This window comes from Talaromyces proteolyticus (genome assembly GCF_021365285.1).
Source record: "Talaromyces proteolyticus strain PMI_201 chromosome Unknown BGW36scaffold_8, whole genome shotgun sequence".
In the NCBI taxonomy this organism is placed as follows: Eukaryota; Fungi; Ascomycota; class Eurotiomycetes; order Eurotiales; family Trichocomaceae; genus Talaromyces; species Talaromyces proteolyticus.
The window spans coordinates 1255202-1283116 of NW_025764284.1; the positions used below are offsets into that span (position 1 = coordinate 1255202).

Here is a 27915-nt window from a genome sequence, read left to right on the forward strand (position 1 = left end):
GGCTTATCAGCCTAGGGAATGGTCATGTCAGGGTGGGTCTCTGACATAAACACGATTTTTTGTCAGGTTTGACAAATTTCTGGGGGCCTGACAAAATACCCCCTTTACTAATAAATTACTAGAGTCGCTAAGTATTTTTCAGAGATCTAAAATTTTTAAATTTTTTGCCCAAAATATCTAGAAATTCTTTTATTTCTATTTAAAAATTAAAATGGATATTAAGCTTAATAAAGAAATAGATGCTAATTCTGGACTAACCAAAGGAACAAAAATCTCGCAGGCTCGCATATCTACGGATTAGCATTGGTGATTCTTGGCGGCTTGCAACCACCCAGTTCTAGAGACCATCTTGACAACTCAGTCAAAATGTGATTAACGTCCTAACCCCAGAAATTTTGACATATATGAGGTGCCAACAAGCGATTTTACCGAGAGCATAGTGTTCCCATTCTTAGGCACTCTCAAAACCCAATACAGTCCCACCGCCGCAATCACATTGAAAATGATATACACCCACATTAAACCGTAATTTCGCCACGCATCGCTAAAAAACACATCAACCGAGGCGAGGAATTCATCTGTGTTCGCAAGACTACAGAACTGGCAGTTTTCGGTTGCATCCGGGTTGTAGACGGCACCGCCTGCGAAGCTCATGTATTCCGCCAAGTACTGTCCACAGGTTTCTCCGGATGGTGGTTGTAGGATGGTACGGATTTCGAAGGAGGCACATTGGACGTCAGCGTTGGCTAGACTCGTTGAGAGGAGCCCGCTTATGAGATATGTAAATGGAGACACGCGGTACATGAATATCCAGAATCCGGGTAATGCAGCAGGAGTTGCTAAGACACTAATTTCAAGTCAACTTCAACTGCAATTACGTTGGGGGTTTTATTGGATCGAGGCAATGATAACTTACCCACAAAATATCAGGCTGAAGGCAAAAAGAACCAGGGCAATAACCGCCCCTACCTCCGCCGTCGGAAGACCAGCAACAATCATATGGGAAAAGGTTCCAGCCATCATCATGAAAGACCAAGTCAAAAGAAACATCAAGCCGCCGCGTTGATGAACAGCGTCCGTTGGTTCAGCATTCCGGTACAAACCCACCAGATAATAAAAGGGGAAATAGATCAACAGAGCAGCGAGCGTGTTCCAAGGCAGCTCGACAATGATGTTCGAGAGCATGAATACATACCATGCATACGTCTTGGAGGGACGCTCACGAACTTCATACAAGTCGCGCTGCAGAATGAAGTTGGGCATGATCTGGTAGACGAGAAAGGCGAATATCACAATCAGCATGAAGATGGCGAACATCTGATCTTGCAAGCCCTGCACTGTGTTCTCGGCTTTGTAAAACGAGACACCAATGATCAAGCTCTGTGAAAATACGTAAGCCAGTGATCACCATAACCAGACAATCCTCTTCGGTAGAAATGTGATGGGACGTGGAGTATTTAACTTACGGTCCCGAAACATAGGATCAATTTCGAATAGATATATGACGGAGTCCTCCAGTATTGTTCAAACACTCGCTTAGTACACAAGACGAGCTGGTCATACAAGCTTGCTGCATACGCTGTTGACTGAGATGTCTCGTCATTTGGTGCCGGTTCTTCTTGTGACCCCTCCGACAGTCGCTCCTCTTCCAGCATGGAGAGCTCTCTGTGAATTTCAGCGCATTCGGTGCTAGTGCGCCATGTATTCGCCCAGTCTTGCTCAGCTACAGCGCCAGGTGCCGCACCAATTACTCTTAGCATCCATTCCGCCGGGTTTTCATCTTTTCCGCATGGGTGCGAGCCGTATTTCTCAAAATATCCAACTAAGTCCTTCGAATTCTCACCAATATCGCCGAAATACACCGTTTTACCCCCTTTCGCGAGTAAAAGTAGGCGATCAAACTGTTGAAATAGCATGGCAGATGGTTGATGAATGGTGCATAGAATTGCTTGCCCGTTATCAGAAAGCTTTTTAATTAGCGAGGTGACTGACCATGCTGTCTGACTATCAAGACCGGATGTTGGCTCGTCTAGGAATAGAAGTAACTCGGGTCTGGCAGCGAGCTCAACACCAATGCTGAGACGTTTCCGTTGTTCCACATTGAGTCCTAGTAGACTTTCAGCTTCTCGGGTTTACAAGGACCGGATTATGGGTTGTATCGTACCTTCGCCAACAACACCAACAATAGCATCCACATAAGCTTCCATATCAAGAAGCTTAACGACTTCATCCACATACGCTAGTTTTTCTTCTCTAGTGTACTTTGGGGGTTGACGTAAGAGAGCACTGAATTCAAGCGCCTCCCGAACAGTTGAAACCTCAAGATGAACGTCTTGCTGTTGCACGTATCCCGTCTTTCGTTGGAACGATTTATCTCGCGGCAAGCCATTTACGAATACGTTCCCAGTAACAACACCAACTGTGATACGGCTTGCGAGAACATTTAGAAGGGTCGTTTTCCCAGCACCGGTTGCACCCTATCACATAGGAAAAATGTTAATTAAATCCCAGATCCTGTGGTTTATATAACTCACCATCAGCGCTGTTAAAGTACCTGGCTTCACCCAACCGTCGACGTGATCGAGAATCCTCCTAGTTTCACCTTTAATTTGAACATCGTAGCACACATCTCTCCAATGGAATACGGCAGTCTGTTTTTGAATTGTGGCACTATTCTCCTTGTCTTCGTGCCGCTGAATTACACCGTAAGATACACGACTATAACTTGCGTTCTCTATATCGTCTGGCTGCGCAATACCCTTTGGGGCGGCATTTTTCCCATGACGGAAAACGAGGATCTCTCCCTTAGAGCGACTGGAAGGAATATACTCGGCAGCGAGGAAGTATACAACTGTGAAGAAGAAAATGTACGCAACCAGAATTCCGAAATTCCTATAAATTATTCATGTTAATAAGCCTGGTTGTACGATTCTGTATGTATTTGTCTCAGCAGCCAAGAACGGCATGAATAAACTTACCTCCATAAATGCGAATGCTTGTATCCGAAACTACCGTCGATGTACAAATCACCATTCACAAAACTCTGCCCTGGAAGACCTCCGGGAGTTGCGCAGATTTTCTCGTTTTTCGTCAAGTTCTCATAACCAGGGCCCATTGGGATAAACTGAAGGCAATCAAATTGTCTGTTGTGAAACTCATTCACGAGCAGGCTTTCATACGCATAAGCGATTGGATCGAGGTAATTAATCCACCGTAACCAGCCTTGCATAACGGATGTTGGAAGGACAAATCCAGTATAGACTATAAGAATTATGACGAATATAGCCGCCGGGGTGAGCGCTTGAGCAATAGTTCGCGATGATTGTCCGATTGTGCGGAAAATCGACGACATGGTCAGGGTGCACGTAAAACTGAGAAGAAGAAAAGTGAAAAATGCCCCTGCTTCACGCCGTAAATCTGACATGAAATAAACCGGAACATTGAAGCATACAGTCGAGATTATTTTGCAGGGCAGATCACATATCATCGATGCGGCGGCTTCGGAGAAAGGATGATAAAGAGCGTATTTGGCATGCTTTTCCACAACTGGTCTTTGGACATAGAGTGTAAGAACCTATTTAGATGTTTCAGAGTTAGACGTCATGGTTAACTGTATTTGATGAAGGGAATTGTATACTTCAAGAGAGCTGCTCAAGGCATTGAAAAGGATAACAAAGAACAATAAGATGCATCGGTTGTTCACACTGTCGCTCGTTGGGGGAAGGTTGTAAAAAACGCTTCCGAGAACGAGCGAGATAAACAAATTCCCAAAAATCGTAGCGAAGAAAAACGTTAAATCACCTCGAAGCCTTTGGAAGCCGCGTGTGATGCAAAGGCTGATCTGCATCGGCACTGAGATTGTATACGGAGATTTGGCGCTCCTAGAAGTCTATCGTCAGTGATTCCTAACTGTATACTAATCCGGCTTATACATAACGCACAACAATGGAGCCTGTTGAACTTTTCGAGCCATCTTTAGTTGTTCAAAATGTTGTCCCTTCAATGGAAATTCCTTCTCAAAGGAAGCAATCTCTGCTAGCAATTGTGCTCTCTCCGGACTCTTCAACCAGGCGGCTTCAAATTCTGGCGCAGTTCTTGGTAACTTGTTCTCGAAGCCTGGCCGAACGATACGCTCCTCCGGGTTTGTCAATGATGTAAGAAAATCCGCGGTCGTCTGTCGGTCTGGGCAATGATAGCCCATGTTGATGAAGTACTTTTTAGCAGAATTGGCAGGACCGAAGTAAATTTGTCTTCCTTCGTAGAGCACAGTGACCTTGTCAAAAATCTAAATAAAATGACGATATTTGTTAATCCATCGATGGTTTATCATATTCGTGAATTCACGTACATCATAAGCTGCTTGAGAAGCTTGGTAAATAGCCACAACAGCTGTTGTATTCCCTAGGTTGGTGGCTAGTTTTAAAGTCTTGACGAATTCGAGAGCAGTAGCACTATCCAGTCCCCGCGTACTATTGTCCCAGCATTGCAACGGACTTTGACTTAGCATGACTTCGGCAATGCTCACACGCTTTCGTTCGCCTCCGCTAACACCTCGGATGAAGTCGTTACCCACTTTGGTGTTCATAGTGTGAGACAGGCCAAGCATTGCCATAACCACATCTTTTAAATGCTCAGCATGTCGCTTGCGAGTGACACCCGGAAACCTGTTTTGTGGTGTTCTGGCCAATGCTGCAAAGAGTAGTGTTTCACCAACGGTCAACTGCGGGAAATGAATCTCGGTCTCTGCTTGATAGATGACTTCACCACGGAAACGCGAATGCATAATATCATACGGGATACCTGATAGTAGAGAACGGTTAGGATGAGGTTGATGGATGGGAGGAACGGGGGAAATGCTAAAAAGTCTTACCCTGATAATTGAATTGCGACTCTGGATTCACATGAAAGCCGTATGTCTCTCCGGCAATAGTCTTGAGATAGGTTGACACACCACTATATGATTCAAATATTAGTCAAAAATACCATGTAAGACGAGTTCCATTACTCGATGCATACCTTCCCGGGCGACCAAGCACCAGCAACATTTCACCACTTTTCACTAGACCATCAAAATTTCGAAGGATTTGGACTCTTCTCTCGCGTCTCCCTATCCAACTCCTCACAAGGTCAACACCACGTAGGAAGATGCTGAAAACGTCCGCTTGGTAATTCACATCCAACCCAACCCCCCAAGCGTTTAGGTTGCGATGAGCAATGCCGGACGATCGCAAAGGGTACTTCTCTGGATCACGAGCCGACGCCTGAAGACAAGTCTTTACCCATTTTATCGGACTAAAATCTGGGGAGTTTGGGTCTAGCTCTGTTATATCAGAAGAGATAAAGGGGTTATTATTGTTAATTGATGCAATTGACCGTGAACGGTTGATGGATTCCTTGGTGAATTGTCTTGCAAGCCTTGCAACACTGGCGCCGGGTTCACCGTCCAATTTCTCTTCGGATACCGCAGTTAATACCGACGGGCTTATTGAGTTGTCTTTGACCGTCTTCTCTTCGTCGCTGTAATCGACATGGGGGGTTGACAACTCTTTTTCAGGATGTTCATTTGCAGACATATTCTCGGCCGAAATGAAGTAAAGATTAGTGCAAGTCTATTAGAATAAAATGGAATGGTTTGATATAACAAATCGAAGGGAGAAATATAAGAACGAAAGTCTCTGTATGTGTTCAAAGTGTTTGCAAACGAATGTAATCAGCACAGGAAAATTTTCGGGGACGATGATCAGGAAAAGAGGTGTGCTACCAAGAAGGACAGAAGGACAATGAATGAGAGTAAGAGATACGGATATAGCTTCAAGGGATAGCTTTATTATTTATATGAAGTCACATTCCGTGAAATTTGGTTATTTGACATCATCGTTCTACATATTAGTCCTTACTAGGCCATCATTCGGTGCCGAACAGTGCATATTGGTGGACTAACCAGTTTTCCGAGTAACGAGGTCCGTCCCCTGGATAAATATACTATATAGATAGTAAGATAATCACAATACAAGAAATTATGGTAGTTTTATAGTGGCTGCGAGAAAATTCAGATTTCGATACTTCGGATCTCGATATAGAAAAGCTCTCGGAAATCAATTGGCCAATGAGAGGTCGCTTTTGTCTTCGGAGCCGAACCGTTCGGAGCCGAAGCTAAGAATGGTATATGAAGAACCCCGACCCTGTTTCCGGTTTCCAGCTTCAACTGCATCCTCTCATCATTAATTTGTGAGTATCAGCTCTTATTCGCCCGGCTAAAGATGACGGATATTATCTCAAAAAAGGTGGCCCGCACATGTGACGAGTGTAAGGCTCGCAAAGTCCGCTGTCTCAGTACGTTCGTTGCCGAAACTTCTGCGACCTTAGAAAGCCAGACTGATACCATATTACTTAGAATCTGGCGCTGAGGCTCAATCACCCTGTCGTAACTGTGTGGTAAAACCCCCAATATTATCTTATCTTTAAAGTAATGCTGAGACATGCTGACGCTAAGATTTCGTTCTATGATCATAGGCCCGAAATGCACCATGTCATTTCAGCTATCTTAAACAGCCCCGGAAACGAAAGATAATCCCTGAAGGCGGTCGGTGATATGACACTCTTTCTCGTGGAATGCAAAAATGTCGTACAGCATTGCTAACGTGAATCTCAAGGCTCGACTGTAGGAGCTCGTAATCCTGTTCCATTGTCAGGGACGTGTGATGTCCCTACTAGTCAGGATTCACGAGCAAATCGAAATGAGAAAACTGTCTCTGGAGGGTCACATTATGGCAGGAAAGACCTATGTTTAACCTCTCACATTGGTCAAATCAAGCATCAGTTCTTGTCCCCGCTTTACATTGATCTTCTTTTGGCAGATTGCCGAGCACCTGCGGCTCATAAAAATGAAACTTCTTCAACCAAGGTGGGCCAAAACCAGGGAATAACATCAAATATTTCACAGTCCCTTTTTTCCTATTTGGTTTTCCTCTTGCTGCAAGCTGATTGTTGCTTAGCTCACAGAAATTTTTGGGCACAGCTCCAACCTGTCCTTCTTTTCTACCAGCAGAGTTCGGTCATTGAACAGTCGACTCGGGCATACAAAGCTGAACCAATTAATGCATCGAATTGATTCAGTTTTAAGCTCAAGGTTGAACAAAAGCCCAAGCCAAATGACTCAGTTGTACTCTTTGCGCCAATCAGATAGGGTTCCACCCTCTATCGCAGGGCCGTTGACAGCCTCCTACATCAGGTGTATGTAGAACTATTAATCTCAGTTTATTAAATGTGGTAGCTTACCTGGGCAAAATCACAGCATACTTTGAACAGGTCCATCCAATATATCCCTTTCTAGAGCGACAATCCTTTGAAAAGAGAGCATTCGAACCCATGTCACAGTCTTCGGTGACGGTAGATGAAGTTTGGTCGGCACTATATCATACCGTCTTGGCCATTGGTTGTCAATACAATGATGGTGGAAGTTTCGACCCGGGATGCGGGCAGGCATGGAAGCTCTTCGAAGTTGCGCTTTCTTATTTTCCGGACATTGTGATGATGAAAGGGTCATTGATGGCTGTGCAGGTATATTCTTGGTCTATATCACTTTAGACTTTCTGTGACTAATATTAATGCAGGCTTTGACTGCAATGGTACACCGATTCAGTAGGATTGCTATTCTTAGAGAAAGACATCTAACCTTGTGGACAGGCCATCTTCTCATCAACTGTGTCCGCATATCATTTCGAATCATTGCTAGTTACGGAAGCAGCGAAACTGAGCCAAAGCATGGGTTACAACAAGATTACAAGCACTATCCCAAATCCCAATGAGAATGAACGGCGTCGGGTGTTTTGGGTGGTATACTGTCTCGAGAAATCTTCCTGCTTTATCACAGGAAGAGCTTCGGTACGTTAATTCACTGCAAGAAAACCCAAAAACAAAGAATATATAGAATCTGATCAATTGATATACGTAGACCCTTATGGACTCCGATATTGGATGTCCGATCCCGTATGTTTCCGAATCCACATTTGGAAGTTACAATTGGCTTCTCTCGTTTGCTAGATATGCTAGGCTGGTTTCGCGGATATATAGCAGTCTATTCAGTGTGAGCTCAGGAGAACATACAGCCAGTACCTACCATACTTCGATTCGACAGCTCAATGATGAGCTGGAAGCGTGGCGAGTGTCAATCCCACTACAGTACCGGCCTCGCGAGCAGCTTTCTGGACGTGGTTTACCGGGAACGCTAGAGATTTTCATCGCTGTCAGCACACAATACTTGTATTTCAACGCTTTACTTACTCTATTACGAATTTCACTTCACGTTGGAGTGGGTGATATGGCAACAGCACCTGATCAGCAGGAGACCAAGAAGCAACTGATGAAAACAGCGTGCTTGATATTAGATTTGACAAAGTATATTGAAGTGGCCCCTTATGCTTCAATGTGGTATGTCGACTGCTAATTCTACCTTTGCTTCTAAGAATTATACATGCTCACTTTGATCAATTGAAATAAAGGATCATGGCTTTGATGCCAATATCAGCCCTTTTCATCCTCTTCGACCTTGTCGTGCACAATCCAACCCATCCAGAAACCAATAACAACCTAGCGCTCCTCGACGTTGCAAGTGGTCACTTCGGTCGTATCGAGTACGCAAGTCGCGGAACCCTGCCAGGTTCTCTCGTTTCTGAGTTCGCGCATATTGCACGGGAGTATGTGCGAGGTGTGCAAAGAGAACGCCTTCCAAAAAGCCGACATAATGAGAATAATAACAAACAGCATGAGAATATCGACCTGACATCCAGCCCCCTGATACAAAGTAAAGAAGCGGTAACAAATTACAATGGCATCTCTTCTGAACAATACTTACAACAGACCCCTCGATGCGAAATACTGGGTCAAGTGATTTCTGGTAGCGGTTCACACATTTCACAGCCGATAGATGCGATAAAAGTTCCACCAGAAACACCAACATCAATGCCTTTCACAGCTCCTCCAGAGCAGAAGAATCAACTTTTAAATGCACAGCAACTACCAACTACTTATTCAGCCCCTCATCACCCGTTTGTCATGCACAATCAGGCAGTCAGTACCAGATCCGAAGCCGAAACGGAAACGATCTTCTTCCCTCTCGTTGATGATCCTACATATCTTATACCCGGAGATGAAGAGATGCAGCAGCTTCTGGGAATCGATGTGATGGACCTATTTGACTTTGCAAATTCATCGGCCAGTGGACTCGATAGGAGGTAAATGGCAGAAAAACTAGCTACCTTGTTGCTTTTGTTTAAGTATTTGAAATACCAATACTGACCCATATTCATCTAATATTAATGTCTATTTTCATGTTATTTTAGTTCTTCTCGTTGTTACGGAAAGTTGGAACAGAAATTATTGAATAATAAGTAAAGCCGTATCCCAATTTTTTCACCCGGGTAAGAACAAAATCTATCATAACATGTATACGCCATGTTATATAGATCGTCAGATAGTGTTACCGTGTATATACAGCAGCACCTTGCAAAGAAATCCCATCTATCTACGCCGAAAATCCATTGTCCTAATCACGCCTGTTCGCGATCTTTACGTATCGATAAGAGAAATGATTTCATGTTCCGCACTAGGCCGCATGTGGTTGGTGGCAATCCCTGATCCGCCCAGTCGAACAAACTCGGGATGACGACGACTTCACTTCATCTTCATCTGCATCGCTTTGCAATCCTGCTGCTGCTACTACTATCTGTCGCGCGATTCAGCGAGAACTGGTCTCTTTCTATGTATAGGTGACATCTGGGTCAAGGAGCAAGGCAGAAGCACCTCTAGCCGGTTGGACTTCTCAATACATCTTCCTTTACATTTGGATCGTGAACAACCGCGTGGCTAACCGAGTGTGTTTTTTCGTTTCAAGCTCCATCAAAGACTTTGCAAAGGAGAAGAGGAGAGTAAAGGAAGAAAAAAGGAGACGACATCTTTGTTTCCACCATGGCCTCCCGCCGGTCGAGGTCCCGGTCGACTCCCTCAGAGGGTGAGATCGTCGAATCAGGTTCAGAGACGAAGGCAACTACGTCGCAGAATTCCGTGAATGACAGCATTGTTAACCGTCGCACCAGACTCAGTCCGTCGTGTTCTCCTAGATCGTCTAGTTCGGTGGGAGCGAGATCGCCTCCTCCCTCAAGGCGTCGTTCTCGATCTCGGTCCCGAACGCGTTCACCCTATCGACGCGGTGAGAAGCGCCGACGATATGATGACTATGATGACGAGCGATACTATCGGCAAGGCTCCCACCACCAACGCTATGATTCGCGATCATCCGATTACGATCGCAGATATGACGGCCGACGCCTCAGGACTTATCATGACTACGATCGCGATGATGGCTATAGCGGTGGCCTTCGGTACACAGATGACTATGATCGACGTGACAAGCGACAAAAGACACGAAGTCGCTCGCCAATTCACGACACGAGAAAGCCCAAGAAATATGACGACTCCGATGTAAAGGTGTCTACAAAGGTGGTGTCTTTCAAAGAACAGTCAGTGAGCGAACGGGGGAAGTCCCCAGCTGTCGCTCAAAATGGTAAACCAGAAGCTGAACGAGAGCATCAGGGGCAGCCTTCTAGTTCCGATCATAGTCGTAAAGTTCATGAGTATGTTGGACCTTTTGATTTGTCTGGATATGTACTCACGATTCGCAGACCAGTGACAAACAACGCGATTCCCGGAGAACCAGAAGAGCCCGTGGATGAAGCTGCACGACTTGAAGCTAGACGAAAACGTCGCGAGGCTATTAAAGCCAAATATCGAGCCCAGAATGACCTGCGCATACAAGCACTGCATCAGGAAGCCTATCCCCAACAAACCCCTGGTACTCCAGTGAGCGTATCTGGTACGTGCTATCAAGAACTTAACTTGGATCCGCTGCTAATTTTCACAGACTCACCAATGTCTCCTGCTGTAGAAACTTCAGCTGGTACCCCTGGAGCTGATTTTACTGTGACCAAAGATGAAGATCTTGCTAATAGTAGCCAGCCTATGGAAGATGTCGAGAAAGATGAACCTTCGGCAGCAGACTATGATCCTACTCAGGACATGCAAGAAGAGCGCCAAAGGCACGACAAGAGAAACTTGGACGAAGACGTATCTGCTACTGCATATGATGAGACGGAAACTACTAGACAAGACGTTTTAATTCCCGATTCCCAGCCGCCTGCTGCCAAAGACCCGTATGATATGTTTGCCGAAGATGATGATGATATGTTTGCTCCGGAACGGGAAGGGAAGCCGGCACATGCCAGTGCGCAAGCAATTCCCAAGCCTCAGGAACTCGACATGACCATGCTCGACAATTGGGATGATCCGGAAGGATACTACAATGTCAGACTTGGTGAGTTGATTAATGGGCGGTATCACGTTCACCAGAATCTTGGCAAAGGAATGTTTTCCTCTGTCGTACGGGCCACCGACTCCAAGACAGATAAATATGTTGCGATCAAGATTATCCGACAAAACGACACTATGCGAAAGGCAGGTTTGAAGGAGATTCAGATTCTTGAACAGTTATTGGCAGCCGATCCCGAAGACAAAAAGCATCTTATTCGGTTCGAGCGGCATTTTGATCACAAAGGTCACCTGTGCATGGTGTTTGAAAATCTCAGCATGAATTTGCGAGAGGTATTGAAGAAATTCGGACGTGATGTCGGATTGAACCTTCGAGCTATCCGTGCATATGCTCAGCAAATGTTCTTGGGACTAAGCCTACTTCGCAAGTGTAACATTCTACACGCAGATCTAAAACCCGACAACCTTTTGGTGAACGAGCAGCGGAGTGTGCTCAAGATTTGCGACTTGGGCTCTGCATCACCAGCCTCGGAAAATGAAATCACCCCGTATCTTGTTAGTCGATTCTATCGAGCACCGGAAATTATACTCGGCGTTGCATACGACTACGCGATTGACGTATGGTCCATTGGCTGCACTTTGTACGAGCTATATACGGGCAAAATCCTATTCACAGGCCGCAATAATAACCAAATGCTTCGGTCGATCATGGAGTGTCGAGGCAAATTCCCTCCCAAGTTTTTGCGCAAGGGCTCCTTGACATCCATGCATTTCGACGATATGCTCAATTTCCACAGTACAGAGGAAGATAAACTGACGGGTAGGGTCGTTACAAAAATACTCGATTTCAAAAAGCCCACGCGAGACTTGAAGTCGAGACTGATGGGCAAGGGGGCCAGGGGGATGAATGAGAGCGAAGCCAAGGAGGCGGCTCTTTTTGTAGACTTGCTAGATCGGTGTTTGAGTCTGAATCCGGAGAAGAGATGTACACCGGTGGAGGCGTTGAAGCATCCTTTTCTTTCTCGAAAGTGATATTGGTTATTGTTTATACCATCACTATATATACTTGGAGGTCATCGTTCTTTCGACGATATGAATAAATTTCGCAGTAAGTAGTTTAAATTACAGAATATTAAGCATGCGATTCCTCTTCACTACCTACACACTTAGTGGTAGCTTCGCTCCTCTTGTAAGGTTACACCATTAGATGTTCATAGAATCATGCTCATTAATAACGATTGCATACTGGCGCCCGTGATTTCAATGTTTGCTTTTATACATGTGTAAAATCGACATAGAAGGGTGTGTGCTTGGTAACTACATTTTATATATTATATATATATTTGTTAATGATGTGGTGACGAGAGAGGAATCATTAGATCGCAACACAATCACATTTGATTTAAGAGCTATTTCAAGTATGAATGATCAGCTTAAGATAATTTTTGAATTGCTAATAAATTAATTATCAATTTGTTTTACACCGTACTATACATATATCGATATTGATAGCCTGATACGTTGTTGGCAGCCTGAGGCGACAGTAGTCACGTGGACGGCAAATCAAACAATGCAAACCAAGTAAATCTCTGATCAACTTTCAAGTTTGCGCAGTCGCCACCACGATCAACGTCTAATTACAGGATTGAGGCCTCAGGCTCAGGCTCAGGCTCAGGCTGGCTCGTCAGTACTGAATTAGGTTTTCTTGCCACCGAGTTAAAAAGTCAAAGCCGGAATCGAGGGGAGAGAACAAAGAAAGCGGTAAAAAAAAGCAAGAATAAAGTTTGACCAAGTTGCTGCATTAAGAAGCTGGTTCGTGAATAGCAACGTATGGATGGTGATTAATATGGTTTATGGTACGGGCAAAATGCGGGGACGATAGATTCGGATTTTGATTTGGGCTTGGAATTGGCTAAGAAAGCATCTTTGCAAAGCTCACACTCGGCCAAGAGGCAACATCGGCAAGAGCAAGATTATTAGGGGCGATGGAAGATGATCGTAATATCCATCAAACAGTGGTCCGATGGCTATTGGTCTATCATCATCGATAAATGTCTCGACTTCCGGCTGACATGATAGTCAATCAATAAGATCAATAACCCACCGCTGGCTCCTCCAATCACAGGGCCGCTTCGGCACTCACCGTCAGTCTGACGCACGAGCAAAAGCAAATATGTCGAGTATGGGGTAAGTGCGCGACTCTGGGCTTGGCAGGCTGTAGATTGATGCATTGATGGACCAAAGAAGATAGGGGCTGGTTCTTGTCGCCGTTAATTTCGTTCTTAGGGGCGCACGGAAAGAAAAGCCTGCGTCGTGGCCAATGAGAGGGCTGCGTTTGGTGAGTCGAGGTTAGCTTACAGGGTATGATGTACGTGCACACGCCATGTGAACATCACATTCTTAATAATAATAATAATGCTGGTATTATTATAGTTGCTATATTTGCTATATTATTGATTGTCAGAAATAGATTTCATCCCTGCCATGCGAAGATTAATTGATAATGAATGGGTGGCAGGAAACATTATTAATGCGAAACATGAGGTGAAACCGCAGATATTACCCATTATTCTACCGCAGCCTCGGGTCATACGGTATATCCGTTATCCTCCGTGGATACAACTGCTGTTGAGTGTTGAGTGTTTAGTGTTTACTGTACAGTACAGAGTATGTTGTATGCTGATCTGTGGTATGAATCCTATTCCTGTCGCCCTGGTCTGGGCTCAGCGCAGTGGACTGCTTATGGAATGGAGGAGGGCGATGGATTGACTCTAGGCGCCTCACTTTGAGCTTTGGCCAGCAGCTGCCAGGCGAGCCGGCCAGCAGCCAATCAGACCAACAGACCCCACCCGATAGTCTGCCTTTAGTAAGTAGTGTTAAGCACTAGGTAGTAGGTCGACGATGTTGCGCAGGACAGGATTGCTAGTGTCGTCAGCGCGCGCAGTGACTGGAGCATCCACAGCGCTTATGCGCATGCTGCTCGTCGCCGTGTGACGGCTTCGTCAACAGGCGTAATGCTGTCTGTCGATCGGGTGAGTTCAGGCAGCACTGCTTGAAGTGCGCCCTAGGACCTGCTTCTCGAGAACTGATCTTCATGGACGATATTCCAGGACGCCTCGATCAGGGTGCTGCTGTTCTAACGAGGGCTTCTGCAGGGAACGGATCATCATGAATAGTAAACACTATGGATTACCTCGTCAATAACCTGGTCAATAGCGACTGAAGTAGACCGCTCTTTCGGCTCGACTGTTTTGGCTAGTGGGGCGCTAACCCCTTCTGTTTCACGGTGCAACAAAATCGAAGTTTCAAGCAGCAGCGAATGCGCGGCGCGGGTGGAGCCAGCACACCACCCTGGCCAAGCTGCGACTGTAGTGTCTTCGCCCGGCTCGCTCGCCCCTAAACTCGTTCTCGAAGTTGGGCCCACCGCACGGCCATTGGCTGGCAGCCCCCCTCTCTGCAAGCACTGGTGGGCCCCTCTTGGCTCAGCCTCCTGTCTCGTGGGAGAACAGCCCAACCAACGCGAGCATCTTAATCAATTAATTAGCCAGTAACCCTGCACGAGAGACGCGGCCTGATTCGTCCACGATGGCAAACTTGAGCGTCAAGAGTCGTGGCGACGAGTTAGGACCATCAAAGCGCGCCGATGGCCTGCGGCAGCCTGCGATAGCCTTTTCCCTGGCCCACCCAGCCAAAGGGCTTGCGTGGATGCTGCTACGCCAATCAGTCGCACAGCCGGCGTTTCTGGACATGTCAGATCAGAGCACTCAACAAATAATCAGCACAAGCATCATCATCATAACAATAGCACGGCAACGATAACAAGTAAACAGCAACGGCGAATAATGAAACGGCCTTCCTGCAGGGTGGTCTGATCGGCCGCAGATGTGCTTGTTAGTGTGCACTTGTATGCGGACTGGAGATGTTGTTATTGCCAGAAACAACAGCGCCACCGTCTGTCTTACTTGATGACTGCGCAGTGTATGACAGGATGACTCGAGGCGATGAATCATCGAGCCTGGTACGGACGACGCCCGGAATTGTTTCGGGGCGTGGCTGGACGGTGCTGGGGGGGTGCTCTGATCGGTCCGTCGTGTGACTGCCGTTCGCAGGGAGCAGACCCGCCACCGTTGCCTCCAGGCCCGTCCTCCAGGCGCCCGTCCCTCCATTGAGCCCAGCCTTGCCACAAGAATAGCAATCACAGTCACAGTCATAGCCAACGACACTCTCAGGGCCAGTTAGTGTACGTTAGTTGTCAGAGGAGTGTGCGTAGTAATCTGTTAGCACCAGAATAGATACGGGACAGCCTCGTGGATGACTCGCCGTCGTGATACAAACACAGCCGTCCATACATGCGGTACAACTATGACTATCATTTTTTCATGCTGTGGCCACGCAAGAGCATACACTCACTCCCAAGGAGACAAGGCCGTATTCATCGGGTGGAGGCAGGCTCCACCGCAGCCAATGTGCAGCGGCAGAGGCCCCCCTTTTCATTAATTTGCTCGCTGCATGATTCTGTCGCAGCTCGTGGGCCGCCGAGGAGCTAGACCCTGCTCCTGTCAGTACCCTGTGCGGTGCTGCTCGTCGCTAGTCACTAGTCGCTAGGCACTAGGCACTTAGTCGACTGCCCCGTAACTAACAGCAATAAGCCTAGACTGCCGGTGGAGGCCGCTTAATTCGCCCCCGCTGCCCACCCGCGCCTTCCCATTTGCCTTCAGTCTCTGCCTTGGTCCTTGAGACTCGCACGCCCACCTGCGGCTGCCGCCCCGTTGATTGGCCCGCGCACCGTCGCCGCCTTCCTCTGCGGCCACAGTTAGGCCCAGCACTACATCACCACTTCCTTCCTATACTTCTAACGCTCTTTTCCTGCCTCGTCCGCTCCTTCCATCTCTCCCTCTCCCTCTCACTCTTTCTTTCCTCCTCCATCCTCATCTTTTTCTCTCGTCCGCCCTCCTCCTCTTCTCTTCTCTCTCTCTTGTCCTCGTCTATCCTTCGTCTCTTCCTCGATATACTCCTACCTTCTTCCCACACGCCCGTGCGTGTCGACCGTGCGGACCGCCTCCTCCCATCTCCATCTATATATATATTATATCCTGTATAATATATATATCCTCACTTTCATACTGCCACCTGCCATCTGTTTGTCCGGTCTGCCACTCCCTAGGTCTTCGTTGGGTCTTCTTCAGGTCTTCTTCCAACGGCTGCATAAAGACGATAGCAATATCGTCTTTAGAACGCCCCCTGCCCAATCTCTCTTTTTGTTTTGGATCTGGTCGCCACGCCCAGCACCCACCACCCCGGTTCCCGGATTGACTTCCCAGGAGGAACTTTTACATTACGGACCCCCCTCCCCCACAGGATTTCCAGGATAATTGTTACTCCCTCTCCTTTGGATCTCGACACGAGCTGCCCAGCATGATGTATCATCCCAGTATGCTACCAACACCCCCGCAGTCGCCGCCATTGCTTCGTTGCTATGCGCCCGAGGACCGCCTGGGAATGTTGCTGGCCAACCGCCTGGAGCTGACCTCCATCCTAGGCGTCGGTGCCTATGGAGTCGTGTATACTGCCGTCGACATCCAAACCCAGGTCCCGTTTGCCATCAAGGCCTTGAACAAAACAGGACTCGATGCCAGACAACGAAAGTTCCAGCAGCGTGAAATCAATCTCCATCATCAGGCTAGTCGACATCCCAATGTGGTCTCCTTGGTGCGCATCATGGACTCGGTGGACTGTACCTTTGTTGTCATAGAATTTTGCCCCGAAGGTGATCTCTTTTCCAGCATCACGGAGCGTGGTCATTTTGTCGGAAACGATCCATTGGCCAAGCGTGCGTTTTTACAAATTCTGGATGCCGTTCAGTTTTGCCACTCCATTGGAATCTACCACCGCGACCTCAAGCCGGAGAACATCTTGGTGACCGATGGCGGATTGACTGTCAAGCTTGCCGATTTTGGACTGGCGACTACCGATTACTTTACTTCCGACTTTGGCTGCGGCTCGACTTTCTACATGTCTCCTGGTATGTATTTTTGAGCATGTTTGGAACGACTAGTGCTAATACTTGAACAGAATGTCAACAAACCAACCCGAGACCCTGCTCTTGCTACGTTTCCCCTATCAACGACGTATGGAGCCTTGGAGTGATCCTTGTAAACCTGACCTGTGGCCGCAACCCATGGAAACGCGCTTCCACTGAGGACACGACTTTCCGTGCCTATCTGAAGGACCCAGAGTTTCTTCGTACTATTCTACCCGTGTCCCCGGAGTTGAATCTGATTTTGCGTCGTATTTTCGAGTGCGACCCAATGAAGCGCATTACCATCCCGGAGTTGCGTCAGTTGATCCTGGAATGCCCAAGGTTTACCGTGCCTGTCCTAAGGAGGCCTGGACAACCCGAAGAGCTACCCTCTTGCGTGTTCTATCCTTATGTCACAGGCCCCCCTGCTACTTTGCTCAACACGCAGTACTCGGACTCTGCCATCTCCGACACCTCCCTCACCGACAACGAGACCATCTCCTCGGTCTCGTCCGACTCTGACTACGCCTCGGAGAATGAGGTGGATGGCTTTACTGTTGTCGACCCACAGGCTTCCCCTGACTTTTGGGACACTCCTGGTCACATGGTCGATGTCGCCGGAAAATTGGCAATTCCAGCTCACCGCATGGACCAACTCGTTGCTGCCTATTAAATATACATACCTTTAATGATCACATCAACTGATCTCACACGCCTTATGAAAATCACGACTTATCATCCCGAGGATTAATTTGCCTATGGATCTAGCCTTCTGGGTTACGACTTTATCTTGATCCATTTCTTTCCCTTGGACATACAATCGGGGTTTACGCTTTACCATATTATCATATACCGTGGCGGATCATAATTTCCAGCGGAATTCGCCAGAACTGCAAATATTCATTTTAATAGTCCGTGTTTCTCGGAGAACCTTTTTATGTATCATTATTTTTGGCTTGGCGGTTGCATATTGTTTTCCAAAATACAAGTTACGAAGACGGAAAGGCGTTTGTATGGATTGTTGTTGTTTTGTTTGGGCAAGCTTGTTTGGTTGAAATCTGCAAAAAAATACCCATATGGAAGGATGTTGTTTTGGTTGGTGTTGGTGTCCTCATTGTCTTGTTCGCACTCTTTACTCGGCGGAAGTTTACCGTCGTCTTTCTTTGTTTATATTTCCCCTCATGTATCTTTACATTACTCCGGCCGGCTCCACTGCTACAACGGCAGTGTTTCACAGAGCGCAGGTCAGGTGCTCATATCTGCAAGGTCCGATTGTCTGATTACGCCTTGCCGAGATGATCCCGCTATATTATACACGATACCCGAATATAGATAGATCTCTTTGTCATACTTTGAAAATAAAGATTATGACTGACAGCCTGGTTCTGTCGTAGTGAGGTTGTAAAGGCTGACTTCATAGTGAGTAAGCGAAATCGTCTGCCTAAGTACGCCTACTGCTGAATCCTTAGCCGCAACTTGTGTTGGAGATCCTTTGATCAAAAGATCAACTAGAAAATCTAATCTCACCTGCATTCTTTACACCCCCTATGTTTCATGTGTCACCGCGTGATTTGCTCTATAAAAATGACTCATTCGATGGAGTGAATACATTTCTTAATATACTGAGGTGCAGATTACCATGGTATATCGCAAGACGAGCTTAGATAGTAACCTAATTTCTGGTTTTCTTTCCAAATTTAGGTTCCTTTACACACTAACCCTATGCATACATACATGTATTTGCGATGTAGTCATACATCGCTGGTGGCAATATTGAACATTGAACATTGAATATTGATAGAAATATTGACGCAAACGAAGATTTATTGATCTAAATATTCCTTCCTCCCGTAACACTAATCGTCTCGCCATTCACGTACGAAAACCACGGACTCGCCACCGCAATAATCGACCTGGCCGCCTCCTCTGGACTCCCCGGCCTCCTAAGCGGGATATCCGCGTAGGCCTGCTCCGGGTTGACGTCCTTGGGGTTCGGTCGTCCCGGAATGCCCAGGGCAACTTTGGTCCCATCGGGCGTGGTGATGGTGCCGCCGGCCTCTTTGGCCGCCGTCAACCGCGTGGTGATGTAACCAAAGGCGACCGTGTTGGCGCGCACGCCGAACTGCGGTCCCCATTCCTTCGCGATCGTCTTGGTGAGTCCGACAACCCCGGCTTTGGCGAGCGCGTAGTTGGCTTGGCCGCTGCATTGTTTTAGCCATGATTCCCCCCTAAAAAAACCGAGGGGGAATGGACTTACGCATTCCCGTGGATCCCGCTGGTAGAACTGATCTGGATGATAACCCTAGGCTCCTTGTCCTTGACCCGGAAGTACGGCGCAGCAGCGCGGACGAGCTTGAACGGAGCCGTATTGTGCACGGCGAGCATGGTATCCCATTGCTTGTCGGTGATCTAACTATCATCAGTAACCTGACAACCCCTAACCTTCTCGGAGTTCTGTGAGGATTGCAGTTAGAAGATTTTACCTTGTGAATAACGCCATCCCACGTAAACCCGGCATTGTTGACGAGGATATGGATCTTGCCACCACCGAATTCAGCGGCTTTCTTGACGAGATCGTCGATATATGCGGCATTCATGACATCGCCGGCGACGGCGAGTGCGCGGCCGGGAGCAGCGTCATTGATGGACTTTGCGACGGCGCTGGCTTTCTCTGAGCATTTTTTTAGATACCGAGTACATAAAAAGAAACCAAATCCATTGAGAGAAGAATAAGCTTACGCGCGTCAATATCAGCGACGACGACTTTGGCGCCTTCGTTTGCGAATAAGCGTGCCGCCTCCGCGCCGATGCCTTGGCCAGCGCCGGTGATGATGGCTGTCTGCCCGTCGAACAATCCACGCGGGAAGTTGAGATGTGAGGAGACTTGGGCGAGACGGTCTGCCATTTTTTTTTTTTTATCTTGTAGGCCTTTTGGTAGATTGGGAGATAATTCAAGATGGAAGACAACGGCAAGCAAGGAAATGGGGTATAAATCAAGCTGGGTCGAGAATTATGCGGGGAGGCTTGCCGAGTCGCCGAGCCTCGTCGTTAGCATGCCGAGGTTTAATTACTGCATTGGGATGGTTGATCAATATTAATCGGTTAATGAAATTATTCTATGTACATACTTGACTAAAACCGGATATCATAGAAAAAAAAGCACATGCTTTCTATATAGACAGGGACAAGACAGGACAATGTAGGATTCAAAGTTCATATTCTCAGTAGAACTGTTCAACATCCCCGAACGACGGTTGAGTGAATGCTTTTCTTTCATCATAGCTGCTACCACTATGTCTGCTGTATGAAGCACCTCGTGTTAGACACTCGGCCTGCGTTGTCGAAGCTGGCGTCAAGTTGATAGCCTTTATGAAGAAGGTGCGGAAGATCCGAGATTCAAGGCCATCTGCGTGCTGGCATGGCAGCCGTGAGTCGCCTGGTCATCAGTCGGGTAGAGGTAAGCGGCGGCGCAAGAGGAGTCACCAGGCGCGCAGTTGGCAGATGGGCAGTCGGTGTTGTTGGATGAAACATCGAAACCGGCAGTCGTGAAGGTGGAGTTATCACTCATGTTGATGCAGGAGAGATCCCAGTAGATAGTATCTCCTTCCAGAGTGTATTCGTACTGAAGCACATCGGATTGGTTGGGTTGCGTCGCCATCTTGACTGAAATGCCGCCGCCAGCAGTGTTCACCTGCCAGCTTTCTGAGTACCGATCGCCAGGATCCAGTGTGACCATGCTGTTGTTGGCAGAGTTGCCAACGGACCAGAGGTAGATTGTATGGCCCATGTTGTTTGTGATGTCGATGCCACCATTGCTGTTGCTGGTGCTGTTGCTGTTGCTGGTGCTGTTGCTGCCGCTGGGGTTGTTGTCGCTGCCACCGTCACGGCGCTGGGTAGCAGGAAGAGCAGAAGTGACGCCACTAAAGGCAGCAGCAAGTCCGAGAGCTGTGGTGAAATGCATTTTGACGTTTGTATTGCTTGGAGTTGAACGAAAAGAATAGCAATGTAGAGAATGAATAAGTATTTAGTCTGTCTCTGGCAGAGATTGTGTTTCAATAATGAGTGTCTTGAGTGTCTTGATTGTGTAGTTGAGTGATGATGAAAAGAGTTGCAGAATCAAGGAGAGATGATGTCCTTTATAATTTTTCTGTCGTCGAAAAATCTGTATATCTACCGACGTCCTCCCGGGAGAATCGATAGAAGCATATCGCCGTGCCTGAACCATATCCACGTGTCGGGCCATGAGATTACCAAGGAACGGTGAATATCCACGTTGAATAACCCGATCATGGATCCTGTACCGATTGGACGTAACGTGGCGTTTTGAATAAAACTCACCTGTCAAATTATTCCCTGAGGACCGAACCGCTGTACCAAACCCAAAGTCCCAGGAGAATGGATTTGTTCCTAGAGCCATACACCGAGAACCAATTCATTCGAAGAATACTCCCCGCCACAGAGCCATTATTGGTGTGGCGAGCGTGGCGGATTCGGGGACGTCCCGATTCCTGGATTTTTGAAGGTTATTGATCGGTAGAGATATTGAGGCTGATAGGTTAGAGCTGTTGCCACTGGATGGTATGATGTCGAGATGGAATTCCATCGAATTTCTAGAATATATTCTTTAACTGAGTTGGTAAAGTGTAATAAGTTCAGTTTCTGATTCGCTGAAGAATCATGGAGAGCTAGCTGGGAGGCTTGAGCTAGTTGAGCTGGTTTCCAGATCTCTTTAAAATCATTGATGAGCTTGTCACCAGTCTTCTCAACGGCGAGTACTATGAACAGAGTTGCCTGCCATATAGTATTCTGCTGAATTGCCCTCCCGAAGTCATAGTGAAAACTATCGATGAGGATATCCAAGGAATGCGAGGGAATCATCTATTAGTTTATTAGTTTCTCAACTCAAAGGTATTTTCACTAAGAGACCTGATATAGCATAAGAATATGAATATAGTCGCTTATGAATTACTCCTGATGATAATACATGATTATATTCCCCTAAAGTTCTACTTGGCCTAGAAGCCTTCTCCTTCCAAACTGAACAATACATGTATCATCCGTTGCAACCCGATAAGGGACCGTCATGACATATTTCTCACGCTATCAACGAGTCGATACCGAAAAGCAGGCAGTCAGACTACCGTTGATATTATCTGTCGATCCCAAAACTAGAGGAGCGGGAAGTTGTGATTCCAACGAGGCCAAGACGCCCATATAGAAGTGAAGACCCTCAGATACACATAGATTCAAATCAAAAATATTGTAACGTTCTCGACTATTCGCCCACATTTGAGAATAGTATCGTGTTGGCTCACCATGGCGTCCTCCTTTGCAATGCCAGGTCTCTTTCTCTTTCCAACCATATTCATTTGATGGTGCGTCATCTTGCATATAATCCAAGCAGAGACCGTCGAAGTATTTCTTGGTACGTTCTACCGCGCCATCGATGACCTTAGCGCAGTCAAAAGTACATTGTTTACAGCCCCATGAGCTCTGTTCACTCCAACCAATGGTTTTGAGCCGTGTCAAGATAGCTCCAACGCTGGTTTTAGAAAAGTGCTCCTCTAGCGGCCATACACCTTTCTTGAACATTGCCTGTTGATAGTAGAAGACCATGCTCCCTTTGCAATTGCATGTTGTTGAATTAAATCTTCTCTTGATCGGGAGCCATAAAGTTTCATTTAGGATGTTCTTCAAACGACCTCTAACTGCATTGAGTACATCTAAATAGAGAACGTTAGAGGCTCTTGTTTCCTTTTCTTACTTTTCTGTGAAGACTTGCGCGTTACTATGACTGGTACTGTCACGCTGTAGTCAATGCTTGGCTTAGGGCCGTGACGCGTCCGTTCGGATGATAAACCAAGAAACCCGATAGTTGAAGAAATGCCTTATCATGACGGAACTCCCAGCAAAGAAGGAGAAGCTGTTCTTTGATGTCACCTTTATTCTTCTCATACCATTGGTCGAACCAAGGTTTCGGATCCTTCAATTCGAAGCAATACTTTTGGGCTATTGCCATTATATCATACACTTTTGGGATAGCGATTTTGAAAGAGGCCTCATTGAGGTTGCCATGGAAAGCTCTTAGCCAGATTTCCAACACGTCTATAGTTGTTCCCTTCCAAGGCTTTTCAAAAAGAGGAAATGAGGGCGATTTATCTTTCTGGCCAGAAAAGGAGTGGTAGCAGTCGTCAAAGGTCGGGGAGCTGGCAAGAAAAACCGACTTCTTGACTTTGAATTCAGTGATTCTTCTAGCCAGGGGTTGGTAAGGGCTCTTTCATTCCTCTTGGGTCACCTGAAAGACCAAGTCTTGGTCAGGGGCGATCTCGACGATATCGGGCGAAGGTTCTGACATTTTGTGAAGGGAAACAGCAGTCTAATAGGATCAAGGATTAACAAGTGGTCAGTTGAGAAGAGGAGATTGGTGAGGTTCAAGGTCAGTGAAGAAAAGGTGAGTTGAGGGCTTGATTGCAACACAGGGCGGGGCGGTACCTATTTGAGCGCTAGAGGCTGCTTATAATAATTAAATATCCTTAAGCTAGCTGGGCTCATTCAGCTGTTGACTGCGGCTATCAGGATGAGAGATACCTGATCCTACAGGTCAACTGGCCCGCAGACATTGTGATAGGCCCCATGACAAGCCATGCTCTCGTGGAGCGTGAATGAGAGGTGTATAGCGGCCTCTGGAGTAGATGGTGACGTCAATATGCGATGACTCAAAATGCGGCGGGGAGAGAAACTCGATGGTTCAGTAAAAGAAGAGAGGCGTCAATTAAAGGCGTTTCATTTATCGAGTTACATCTCTAATATTGAAACAACAGTGTCAGTACAGTATGAACACCCGCTAGCGAACTCAGAAGACAACTGTAGAGTTATCTGAGTGATGAGATGAAGTTCAGCATGAGATGAAGACAAATAAAGTTATATCAGATCGGTAACTGGGATGAATGATGGATTTACAATTCATAGTGGATGGAGGTGAGAGAAAGAGAAAGCGGTTTGATTGTCAAGTCTAGTCTAGGCACAGGCAGGAGCCCCATCGCAGCAGATCCTCTTCTCCATGTCAGCGGACAAGCCGATGAGATGACGAAAAAAGTGCGCGCGTGGCGGATAAGAATATGCCGACGTAGTAAGATATACAGAATAAGAAGAGGAATAAGAATAAGTAAAAATGAGGACTAAGAATAGCTAACGATGAGTAATAAGAATTGGAAGAATGTAGGAAGGCGACTAAGATACTTCAAGTACGAATAATCGCCCTAGGGACCCCTTCCAACACAAGTTTTCAGGTCGAGGCCCAGCATCTCCCAGCTACTGCATCGTGCTTTCTGTAGCCATCTTCGACTCATCCACGGAGCAGACGGCGCACCTGCCCGCGTGGGAACTCTTGGAGGACGACTCGACCGGACCTCGCGGGGTGCGCGAGCGGGAGAAGTGCCTGGAGAGAGAAAGAACAAGAGAAGAAGAAAAGAAATCCGAGCAGAGAGCGGGAGGCCGTGCTTTTATACGCTTTCACCTGGGCGCCTGAGGCCATCTCAAATTGCTTGTTATAGATGACATATGAGATTGATGCCTGAGGCATCCAAGGTACTTCCTCCATTGCACCTGGGTACTACTGTATGCCTTTTGATTCCTTTCTTTGGTTTTCCTGGATCATACTATCAACACGGAAACAAGATGCCGACAAGAGAGACATGATTTTTGACTGCAAATGTCAGCTCGATCACAAGCACTGTCAACGAATCATGCTGTGCTACATACGGGACTTATTGATCTCGATCGTCGGATACCCTATATACGAGAATTTACCTATACCGACACTACTATACCCCAACCCTCACGCTGACGTCAGAATAGTACCAGTATGTACCCGGGTGTTTCGAGCAAAGGCCGACCAATGCCGAAGCTTTTATTCCAGCCTGCATCTGCACTCTACATTCCAGCCTCTGCTTTAGCCGGCTTCCACCAATCCCGTCAGAGTGTGAATGATGGCTATTTGCGAGTGGTTGCATTTCCCATGTCTTTTCTTTTGGCGGTTGCTTTTTGTCATCGTCCATGGCGAAGTCAAGTCAACGTATGCAGACGCATTTACCCGACGTCTGCCGAGTCGGCTGCTGCATAGATCACAGCGGTTGACGGTAAAATAGGGCTATACAAGGACTCATTCATAAGAGAAGAAAGGAGATTCGAGTGACGAACTGCATCGTCTTGCAGCGACCGCAGGGGATGGTACAGATTGGATGTGGTCTTATTTAAAACGCACACACCTCGCTTAGAATAATGAACGAGGGTAAGATCGAAAGACCAACGGCATTCAAATATCATGATGGATCATTCGGATCGCGCGGATCTAGAGATGTCCAAAACATGGAGAAAAAGAGGACATGTCATGCTCCACTGAATAATGAATATCCTAATTGGCGTAACATCACGGGGTAATGTAATAGCCTCAGTGTATGACTGTATGCGCATGGTATGCGCATGCATGCCGTCATGAACGATGAAAACCGCGATTCGTCTTACTGTACTATCGCATGACTGAAAATAATCCGAGTTTCCTTTGTTTTGATTTTTTTTGTTTGCTTTTTCCCCATCTCTTTATTCTGCTTACTACTTCCTCGATGAGCTCAGGTAACACAGAACTCGACATCTTCATAGCTTTTCCTCTCCTTTGTTTCTCTGCTTGACCGTAACGATGACGGGAATGGGGTCTATTTTCTATGAAAAATTAACATTGGGCATGAATATACAAAGACAAAACTCCAACGTTCCACTGCATTTACATATGTGGCTGTCAAATTGGAATTATACAAATTATCCGACAAAAGTCCCTCACAAACGGGATTCATATCATATATAACAAAGGTGATGAAAATAAAAAACAGCCATCAAAAAGGCAAGGCATAAGATAAGTTAATGAAGAAAGTATTAAGAAACTCCAATCCTTCCATATGAACTAGGTTCCCGAGTATTTTGGAATGGCTGTGCGGGTGATGCCTGGTATTGGAGTTGCTGGGGGTCGGATGCACCAGGAACATTAGGAAACCAAGGAGGAAAGAATCCGAATGTCGACTGGCTCGATGAAGACGGCCCGTTTGTAGCATTGTACGACGGCGAGGCCCGTATGTTATCGAGTATCGACTCGTAGTGAGATATGGCTTGCCGTAGAAACCCGATATCCCCCGAGTTAAATCCGTTGCTGAGCTTACCTTTGTCGAACAGAGGAGTAGCCAGTAAAGGCGGAGTAGGCAGCTGATTTCCGGGCTGGGCGAAGTGGGTTCTATTGTCTCCAAATACCTGGTTTGTGTATGGCTTGTCCGTGACGTCGAAAGTTGAGCAGAATGCGAAATCGGCAGTACGCATATCAAAGCCGGAATCAAGATGACGTCTAAGAAGGTCGAGTGTTTTATGCGCCCTTTTGAGCGTTCGCTCAACAAGAGATTTGCGAGCTGCTGGTGCGAACTCTTGGGTGTACTCTTGTGGGATACTATACGGGTCGCACCAGGCGCCTGTGTCTGGTAAGTTGTGAGGCAGGGTTTGGAACACAATTTGTGCGAACACAGAAAATAGACGGTCGAGCAAACCGACAGCGGCGGTCAATCTATTTGTGTCCTTGGAGCACACTGCGCAATTGAAAATCATCTGACATGATGACAGCGACGAGTAGACAGCTTCTATCGTTGGGTCGAACAACCACCTTGAAGAGTCTGGGCCGAGATGGTACAGCTGGCTCTGGCTCATGGCTTGTCGTTGTATGCAGCAGCAAATGTCGACTGGTGTCGGCGGCTCAGGAGGAATATTCAGTAGATTGGCTGATTCTCCCACCGGCGAGTGAATATATTGAGAGTTCGCCGGGGATAGTAAATACGGAGTGTCGACTGAGCCATAGCTGTCGAGGTCAATTGACAGCGGGCCACCCCATGTATACGACCTGAACGCTGGAGAGATTGGTGACGGGCATACAATTTCTCTGCCTGGCAAGCTGTATTTGCGGAATGGCTCGTGGGGTTGATCTGACGGCTGGCCCTGAGAAGGCCATCCCATATCAAAGCGTGTAGTAGACTGAGACACCATTAGCACTAGCATTAAACTCGGTGTAGCTTCCTGAGGATTAATTAACTTACAAGGCCCTTCCTTCGGTCCCGCAGGCACAGATAATTTGGATCAGATGGAACTTTTGGGGGGGTAGTCCATGTCGACATCTTAGTCCTTGGAGAGGTGTTTCTCTTAACTGCTTGAATATTCTCGAGCTTCTTCAAGGTCGCCTTGTTCTTACTTCCCTTGGGCTTGCCGGCGCGGCTGGCAATGCTGTAGACGCACTTGAATTCATGCTTCTCGCAGCGCACACATACACGACCCCCCGAGCAGCGCACTTTGGATTGGCGACAAGAATCGCATGCCGCGCGCAATTTCGGTTTTCCTGCAGACTCATCCGGCGACTGCATATCAATCATTGCCTAACACGTTGACGACGTTGGACGTATGCAAGGGACAGGTTTCGGGTAGGTAAATGACAGTTAGGGCTGGATTGTTTGAGCAGGGAGGTGTAATGCGAAGTCATCAAACACGAGAAC

At 46.9% G+C, this 27915-nt stretch overlaps 9 protein-coding genes across 9 annotated transcripts; 3 read left to right on the forward strand and 6 right to left on the reverse strand.

The window, feature by feature from the left end:
• Window positions 1-290: 290 nt before the first annotated feature.
• BGW36DRAFT_398571 (ABC-2 type transporter-domain-containing protein) lies at window positions 291-5573 on the reverse strand (the record flags this gene model as incomplete). Its single annotated transcript, XM_046218424.1, has 13 exons — window positions 291-380; window positions 430-847; window positions 917-1380; window positions 1467-2107; window positions 2165-2477; window positions 2535-2892; window positions 2979-3574; window positions 3638-3881; window positions 3942-4285; window positions 4349-4800; window positions 4871-4953; window positions 5017-5320; window positions 5381-5573. The coding sequence occupies 13 exons, from the start codon at window positions 5571-5573 to the stop codon at window positions 291-293; spliced, it is 4500 nt and encodes a 1499-aa protein (XP_046070459.1).
• Window positions 5574-6216: 643 nt separating this feature from the next.
• BGW36DRAFT_382484 (fungal-specific transcription factor domain-containing protein) lies at window positions 6217-9528 on the forward strand. Its single transcript, XM_046216547.1, has 10 exons — window positions 6217-6333; window positions 6395-6435; window positions 6514-6583; window positions 6654-6904; window positions 6996-7233; window positions 7295-7560; window positions 7614-7628; window positions 7687-7884; window positions 7955-8430; window positions 8502-9528. Exons 1-10 carry the CDS (start codon window positions 6261-6263, stop codon window positions 9235-9237), a joined length of 2364 nt encoding a protein of 787 aa, XP_046070460.1. The 5' UTR covers window positions 6217-6260; the 3' UTR covers window positions 9238-9528.
• A 438-nt stretch (window positions 9529-9966) lies between these two features.
• BGW36DRAFT_429198 (kinase-like domain-containing protein) lies at window positions 9967-12354 on the forward strand (the record flags this gene model as incomplete). Its single annotated transcript, XM_046220652.1, has 3 exons — window positions 9967-10631; window positions 10680-10870; window positions 10919-12354. 3 exons carry the CDS (start codon window positions 9967-9969, stop codon window positions 12352-12354), a joined length of 2292 nt encoding a protein of 763 aa, XP_046070461.1.
• Window positions 12355-16755: 4401 nt separating this feature from the next.
• Window positions 16756-18014, forward strand: BGW36DRAFT_298985 (kinase-like domain-containing protein; the record flags this gene model as incomplete). The annotated part of the gene is made up of 2 exons (XM_046211490.1): window positions 16756-17344; window positions 17395-18014. 2 exons carry the CDS (start codon window positions 16756-16758, stop codon window positions 18012-18014), a joined length of 1209 nt encoding a protein of 402 aa, XP_046070462.1.
• A 1158-nt stretch (window positions 18015-19172) lies between these two features.
• On the reverse strand, window positions 19173-20246 carry BGW36DRAFT_361023 (putative 3-oxoacyl-reductase; the record flags this gene model as incomplete). Its single annotated transcript, XM_046214238.1, has 4 exons — window positions 19173-19542; window positions 19599-19750; window positions 19825-20012; window positions 20081-20246. 4 exons carry the CDS (start codon window positions 20244-20246, stop codon window positions 19173-19175), a joined length of 876 nt encoding a protein of 291 aa, XP_046070463.1.
• A 462-nt stretch (window positions 20247-20708) lies between these two features.
• BGW36DRAFT_298789 (uncharacterized protein) lies at window positions 20709-21302 on the reverse strand (the record flags this gene model as incomplete). The annotated part of the gene is made up of 1 exon (XM_046211467.1): window positions 20709-21302. The coding sequence occupies one exon, from the start codon at window positions 21300-21302 to the stop codon at window positions 20709-20711; it is 594 nt and encodes a 197-aa protein (XP_046070464.1).
• Window positions 21303-22339: 1037 nt separating this feature from the next.
• Window positions 22340-23032, reverse strand: BGW36DRAFT_453231 (uncharacterized protein). Its single transcript, XM_046221871.1, has one exon. The coding sequence runs from the start codon at window positions 22955-22957 to the stop codon at window positions 22445-22447; it is 513 nt and encodes a 170-aa protein (XP_046070465.1). The 5' UTR covers window positions 22958-23032; the 3' UTR covers window positions 22340-22444.
• A 112-nt stretch (window positions 23033-23144) lies between these two features.
• Window positions 23145-23696, reverse strand: BGW36DRAFT_429203 (uncharacterized protein; the record flags this gene model as incomplete). The annotated part of the gene is made up of 2 exons (XM_046220653.1): window positions 23145-23567; window positions 23637-23696. The coding sequence occupies 2 exons, from the start codon at window positions 23694-23696 to the stop codon at window positions 23145-23147; spliced, it is 483 nt and encodes a 160-aa protein (XP_046070466.1).
• Window positions 23697-26269: 2573 nt separating this feature from the next.
• BGW36DRAFT_361026 (uncharacterized protein) lies at window positions 26270-27795 on the reverse strand (the record flags this gene model as incomplete). Its single annotated transcript, XM_046214239.1, has 2 exons — window positions 26270-27403; window positions 27466-27795. The coding sequence occupies 2 exons, from the start codon at window positions 27793-27795 to the stop codon at window positions 26270-26272; spliced, it is 1464 nt and encodes a 487-aa protein (XP_046070467.1).
• Window positions 27796-27915: the final 120 nt, after the last annotated feature.

Coding starts and splice junctions, on each gene's coding strand:
- BGW36DRAFT_382484 (XM_046216547.1), top strand. CDS start 6,261: ATGACGGATATTATCTCAAAAAAGGTGGCCCGCACATGTGACGAGTGT. Junction 6,584..6,653: donor AAAGATAATCCCTGAAGGCG/GTCGGTGATATG, acceptor GTGAATCTCAAG/GCTCGACTGTAGGAGCTCGT. Junction 7,885..7,954: donor TTATCACAGGAAGAGCTTCG/GTACGTTAATTC, acceptor TGATATACGTAG/ACCCTTATGGACTCCGATAT.
- BGW36DRAFT_453231 (XM_046221871.1), bottom strand. CDS start 22,957: ATGGTCTTCTACTATCAACAGGCAATGTTCAAGAAAGGTGTATGGCCG.